The following is a 6,830-nucleotide window of genomic DNA, read 5'->3' as shown; positions in this document are numbered from 1 at the left end:
GAGTGAGCACCAGCCCATACCCTTCTAGGAATTATTTCGGACCATACAACCTCTGTGGTGTCCATGCTCCTAGCTAAATTAGTGAGATCCCTCTTTAACATGTGAAAGAGTTCCCCCCGCCCCATCACTGGGAGGTCATTTCCCCCTAGATGAATTACTAAAACATTTGGGTCCTTTGCACAGGTGCGGAAGTCTTCAATGATGCTCCCCAATTCTCTCCAATGCAACCCTGGCTTGCCAAACCATCGCACCCTTGTCCGTTGGAACGGGAACGTTGCATTCCACCCAATGCTGCGGACCCTGTTAGCGGCCATTGACACGTAAGAGTGCCCGATGACCCACACTGTTTTGTATTCTGTGGAGTAGAACAGAAGCACATAAATGTTGTGTATAAATCTTATATCCGCCTTTTATTATACATTTAAATTGCAGTACATAAGTTTAGTCAAGACCCCTACCACTGAATCGCCGCAACCCATGTCTTCTTCCCTCCTCTACCCGTCGGATGTTGGGCGAATGTACACCCGATACCTGTCTGATTGCCATCTTCCAATTTGTTTTATTGCACTTGCCGACATGCCCTCCTGGAAGGCTGTGGTGGCTGCCCCAATGCGGAATGAATGTGTAGTGTAATGGCACCCTTGGAGGCCAGCCGCTTGGACCGTTGCTGCTAACACCCTTTTAAACTGGTACAATGTTACCGGGGACCCATCTTTGTGGGTGAGAAGGTAGTTATCGCCATTAACACCTTCCCGTTCCCGGATGTACCCTGCCCAGAGTGTTACTGGGCAATACGAGCTGAGCCCTTCCATCCTATTCAGTGTAATGAACTGTCCCCTTCCCACTTGATCTGTTTTAGAGCGCCGCACCCGTAGGGATACCTGCTGTGTGCCTAGGGATATGTCCTTCACCAACAAGGCCCTGCTGCTTTTATCCCCTTTCGACCTGGCTACTAATTCACTAATGCAAAATGCCCCGAAGAAGGCCAGGGAAAATGTTACTCTAAACAGCGCACTTTCAGAATCCGAGTAGCACACTAAAGGGAGATGGTCCATTAGAATCTTTAGTGTTTTAAAGTCAATTGGGGACCTGTGATCCTGCTTTTTTCCTTCCTCTTTTGCCCACCCTTTCAAGGCTGCCCTAAGCACAAAACCTTTAGTAGGATCGTCAAAACCCTTCAGCTTTGAATGGTATGCTATTGCTGCCAGGTGCTCTCCAACCCATGACCTAGATTTGCCGGCTCCCTTGGCCCACACCACAAACTGTTTGATCCGCCTCCCCAGTTGCTGAACATTGTTTGGAAGCTCGGAATCATCCGTTGTAAAGTTCCGAAAAGTGTCCACACAACATCGATACCGGTGCCTTGTTCCCACTGCTAGAGCCTCCTCCGCCATATTCTGTAGCAGACCTTCTAATGCATCAGTCTCCAATATTCCTCTTTGAAGGGCGTCATTTCTTGCTGTGCCTCTGGCCATTCTGCCCGGAATCTTTCCCACTGCAAGCGAGAAAGAGCATCAGCTGCCTTGTTCTGAACCCCTGGCACATGCTTGGCTGTTATCTGAATATTATACTGGAGACACCTGCTCACTAAATGCCTTAATAAGCCTACTACCATGGGACACGCCGCCGACTGATTATTTATTGCCTCGACGGCTGCCATGTTGTCGGACCGGACGACCAAGCACTTGTTAACCAAGGTGTCCGACCATATTGATAATGCCACCAGAATAGGAAAGAGTTCTATCGCTGTGATATTGTTGGTGAGGCCACCTTGCCGCCAGGCCGGTGGCCACTCCTTGGCACACCACGCAGAACCCAATATTGCACCAAAACCCCCTTGCCTGGAGGCATCTGTGTACAGTTGCGACCCCTCATCGGCTGTCCATAGTGACGGCCATATTCTAACCCCATTGAACCCTTGGAGAAAAGACAACCACATCTGCAAGTCTTGCTTCAGCCCCTTCTTCAACCTGACAAAGTGATGTTTCTGAGTCATGCCTGCCGTAGCACCTGCCAGCCTTCTAGAAAACACTCTCCCCACCTGAATGACCCTGGATGCAAAATTGAGCTTGCCCATTAGCTCCTGGATGTCTTTTAAAGTGGCCTTATCTTTCGCCAATACCTTTTTAATAGCTGCTGCAAAGTCCTGTACTTTCTCCACCGGGAGGCGTGACTCCCCTTCCTCTGAGTCCAACTCTATCCCCAAAAAAGTTAACTTAGTTGTGGGGCCTTCTGTTTTTTCTGCTGCCAATGGGACTCCCAAGCCCTGCGACACGACCGTGAAGGCTGCCAATGCCTGGGAACACTCGGGGGAGTTAGCCTCGCCTACAAACAAGAAGTCATCCAGATAATGCAGCTTGCCCCCCGCTGGCTGGACCTTGTTCGTTGCCCACTCCAAAAAGGAACTAAAAGCCTCAAAATAAGCGCAGGAAACGGAACAACCCATGGGCATACACCTGTCATAGTACAGCTTATCCCTGAACTGGAACCCCAGCAAATGAAAGCTGTCGGGATGCACTGGTAACAGCCTGAAAGCTGATTCTATATCAGCTTTTGCCATGAGAGCTCCTGTCCCCGCCTGCCTGACTAACTCAATGGCTTCATCAAATGTTGCATAGGAGACTGTGCAAATATCCTGGCTTAGCCAGTCATTCACTGAGTTGCCTCTGGGATAAGAGAGGTGGTGGATCATACGGTATTTGCCTGCCTTTTTTTTAGGAACAATACCTAGTGGTGAAATAATAAAGTTACTTAAAGGGGTGTTATCAAATGGGCCTGCTATCCGTCCTAACTGCAACTCCTTTTGTATCTTCTCTGCGACTATTTCCGGGAGTTCCTCCGCTGAGCGAAGGTTCCTAGATGACCTGCCTGCTAAAGGACCGCAGTAAGGTATTTTAAACCCTTCCTTGAAACCCCAAAAAAGTAATTCCCTCTCCTCTTCCTTCGGGTAATCATTCAAAAGTGTTGCTAGCAATTCAAAGTTTATTGGGGATGGGCCTTTTGTTATCCAGCCCAGGCTATGGCTGACCCATGAACGTGGTGCCAGGTGCAATTCTAACGATGGCTTTGCATGCCAAAGCGGGATGGTCCCCGCTACATTGGGAGCACCCATGCCGAAATTTGCATTGCACCCCCCAGGTGCAATTGCCTGCATTGAACAGGCGACAGGTATTGTCCCTCTGTTTACGCTGCAGCAGCTGCTTGTACCCGTCTGCCACCTTTGGCTCACAAAATGCCTGCTGCTGCTCCTGGAGCGGCTGCTGGTGCCTCCCCATGATCTGCCCCTGTCCTAGCACTGACCCTGGGGAACTTTGTGTTGTAACCATGCCGCCCTGACCGTGTCCCCCTTGCTGCCCTGCTGTCAACTGCCCCACTCCAGATGGGAACCCCACCGCGGGCTGCTGACCCCTGCCACCGTTGAATTGCCCATTTGTTAGCCCATTGTTACCCTGTGTAGGCTGTCCCCCAAGCTGTATGGTGCCAATTGGAAAACCCGTGCCTGCCTGATGGCTAGGCCCCGCCTGTGTGTAATGTGATCCTCCCGACCCCAGTTGTTGTTGCAGTGTTTGTCCTCCACCTGTCTGCGGCTGCATGGGACCCGTCCACGTCTGTTGCTGCCCCCCGCCACCCAGGTGGGACTGCTGACAGGGCCCCATTCCAGCACCTGGATGCTGGGACCCCTCCATTGTTCCATTCCCCACATAGGTGATCCCGTGTTGAACCTGCACCTGACCCACTTGATGCTGCGGAAAACTTGTCACTATTTGTTGCCCCAATCCATACTGAGCATTAGCCAAGGAATGAGCCTGCGTGTTTGCCTGCCAACCTTGCCCAGATACTGGTGTTGTCCACTGCTGTGTCCCAACCACCGCCCCCACTACCCCTAACCCATACCCCGCTTTGGACCCCATCTGTTCCATCCATTCCTTCGCCTCTCTCTGATCCCACGACATCGATGGTGACTCTTTCATGCGTTGGCGGAAGTTCAGATCGTATTGCAGCCACCCCATGGCGCCTGAACCTGTCCAGGATACCTTGGTTGTACCTACTCAATGCTGGACCTTGCTCCAGGAACTTCTCTAACATTATGGCTGCCAATAATGCAAAAGCGTCCAACCAGTTATTAATATTCTCATCGGGCCTAATCCTCTTCCTGTCCTTATTTTCTCTGCTGGGCCCAGCTACCCGTAATGTGTCTACCCCCCTGCGCACATGCTCCAGTAGAGTGAAAATACCAATGAATTCCCTCTTCCAAACTTTCTCCTTCACCTCCAGTGGGATATGCCATGCTTCTGACTGTGTCCCGTTCGGCCCCCCTAATTCCACCTTATTTGACGGTGTGTTTTTCTCGTCGCTGTTGGACTTGGGCCTTCTGGCAGGGTCACCCCTGAACTTTTTGCCTTGAAATTATAGTGATTTCTGGTCTTTGCGCACTTTGACACTGTGGCGCAGTGTAAAGTGCATGCTCTCCCTGAGTGCGTGTGTGAGATTGGCCTGCCCTCCCATAGGAATGCATGGGGAATGTCTGTGTCCCTGGTAGTTCCTGGTGCGTGAGGTGTGCATGGTCAAGTTTGGTATGTGTGAACTCGGGGGAGTGAATGCTGCGAGATGGTGTATGCAGCATGTATGTGTCTAGTAGGGAAGCGCCATTTCTAGACATGGCTGTACGTGTGCTGTGAGGGTGCTGGCGTGTGATTGGCTGGAGCTGGCTGGGATGCCAGGCTCCAGGAAGTCTGTGTGGGTCTGCCCCGGTGGTGAGTGGGAGATTAGCATGAGTGATGTGTGGGAGGAGTGTACCTGTGTCCTGGATGGGCTGGGTTTTCCCCACACAATGCTGGCTCCGCCCCCCTGTGGTGTGACTGATGACCCAAGCCCTGCCAGTGAATAGAATGGGTGGTTGGGCCATCAAGAGTGCTCCAGAACCAGCTGCGACTGGTTCTGCCCCCACCCTGCACCTAAAGACAAAGGGAAAAGGTGTATAAAAGAGGGGCTGTGACCCCATGAAAATGTTCTTGTTTGCTGCTTGAATCTTGCCAGGGGCGTGCTGCTGCTTGGGCTCAGGGATGGCTTGCCTCCCTGAGCCCTGCCCAGCCCCTGGACTTCTGATGACCACCTCCTGAAGGACTTTGTGGCTTTTTGTGCCTTCATAGCGCTGGGAGCGCTGTATTTTCCTTCCTAGCGCTTGGGAGCGCTTTCCATTGACCCCTGGTGCAGGAGAGCGGTATTCTGTGTGCCTAGCGCTGGGCGAGCGCTTTATTTGCCTTTTAGCGCTTGGAAGCGCTATTGATCTCAGCCGGTGCCCACCCGGCGTTATTTGCCCGTTTATTTCTTAAAACGAGCGAGTGCCCACCTCGCTGTTTATTTTAATCTCGAGGGTGCCACCCCTCGTAAATACCCCCGAGATTCACCGCCGCGGCCCGAGCACCGCAAAACAGGAAGTCAGGCACTACGGTGCCTGATGCGGGGCGGGACTTCCGGTTTGCCGGAGGAAGTCCCGCCGCCGCGCTGTGATTGGTCCTCGTCTGCAGGGACTCCCGACGCGTCATCTTGGGGCCGCGCAGGGATTGGCCCGACCTCGAGGGCTTCCCCGCGCGCACCCGGAAGTACAGAGAGCCCGGCAGAGAGCGGACAGGAGGCCACCCCGCGCTCCTGCCCGGCCAGGGAAGCTGTGTCTGTCCCCAGGGCTCCCCCAGCGAGAGGAGAGCCCCGACGCGGAGGAAGGACGATTGAAAGTGCAGGCGGGGCTCCGGTGTTGAAGAGGAGCCCCGCGCTGCCTGAGAGGGAGCCCCGGCCCAGGAGGAGAGCCGCCACCGAGCACCAGAGACCCGGTGAGTGTGTGCGGAAGGGAGGGGGCGTCGGGGCATGTTGCCGGTGCCCGCCTCTCCCCTCCAGAGCGAGACCCTGGTGTTGTGAGGCCCGTGAGGCCTCAAGTGATGTCGAGTCCCCCGAGGGGGGACTCCAACTATGCCCGCAAAATTGTGTTAAGAGCCCAGAGAGGCTCTAAGAGGCCCGTCGTTTGTTGAGTCCAGCGAGGCTCCCACATTGGCCCACTTGCTGCTCTTGAGCCCTGAGAGGCTCCAACCCGGCCTCATGGTTCGTCGAGCCCCGAGTGGCTCTCCAGGTGTTCCTAGGTCCCCCGTGGGGGACCCCACTGCCCAGATGGCCATCTCGAGTCCCCAGAGGGGGGACTCCAGCGAAGGCCCCCCACCCTATTCACGAGCCCAGAGAGGCTCAAGGGGCATTCTTGTTTTTCAAGCCCAGAGAGGCTCTAAGGTGCCCAGTATTTCGAGAGCCAGATGGCTCAGTGTGGCGCAGTGTTCCTGAGGGGCTAGTGAGAGCCCCTGGCGTGTTCTGATCCCAGCTGCCCAGCAAGTAGTGGGCAGCTGCAGCGTTTAGGCCCCCTGTCCTGTCCCTCAGCTGCCCAGCAAGTAGCGGGCAGCTGCTACGTTTAGGTCTTGGCGCAGTGGCGCAACCTGGACCCTGGACTTTGATGTAAGTTCATGTTAATGTGATTTCTGCAAAGTGCTCTTTGCTGCACCGCTGAATGTGTTGTTGATACATCATGTGCCTTGTTTCTCTTACACCTCTGAATGAATGTTATGCATTGCATCATGTGTTTTGTCCCCAGGTCTATGCCCCTACTTGTATTGTGATACTGAGGTGGTTGTTCTTGCTAGTGCAGGTGGTGCTAGTAAGGTCCTGGTTCCCTGCGTGACCTGTTCCTAGGGTGGTTAGGATTGCGTAGGGGGTACTTACCAGTTACCAGTGGGTACTGGTTGTGTGCTTTATGTCCTATTTTGTGTTACAGTGATCTTCTGTTATAAGTGATC

The 6,830-nt window shown here is 53.6% G+C and overlaps 1 protein-coding gene across 1 annotated transcript; it reads right to left on the bottom strand.

Moving 5' to 3' along the window:
- Positions 1–494: 494 nt before the first annotated feature.
- On the bottom strand, positions 495–1,394 carry LOC144806411 (integrase/recombinase xerD homolog). The gene has a single exon (XM_078672773.1). The coding sequence runs from the start codon at positions 1,392–1,394 to the stop codon at positions 495–497; it is 900 nt and encodes a 299-aa protein (XP_078528899.1).
- Positions 1,395–6,830: the final 5,436 nt, after the last annotated feature.

The sequence above is a fragment of the Lissotriton helveticus genome, assembly GCF_964261635.1.
Source record: "Lissotriton helveticus chromosome 1_1 unlocalized genomic scaffold, aLisHel1.1 SUPER_1_unloc_7, whole genome shotgun sequence".
NCBI lineage: Eukaryota > Metazoa > Chordata > Amphibia > Caudata > Salamandridae > Lissotriton > Lissotriton helveticus.
The sequence above is the reverse complement of the archived record's forward strand: the minus strand, read 5'-3'. Positions and strand labels throughout refer to the sequence as shown.

Excerpts from the sequence above, each read along its gene's own strand:
- LOC144806411 (XM_078672773.1), bottom strand. The coding sequence starts at position 1,394 with ATGGCGGAGGAGGCTCTAGCAGTGGGAACAAGGCACCGGTATCGATGT.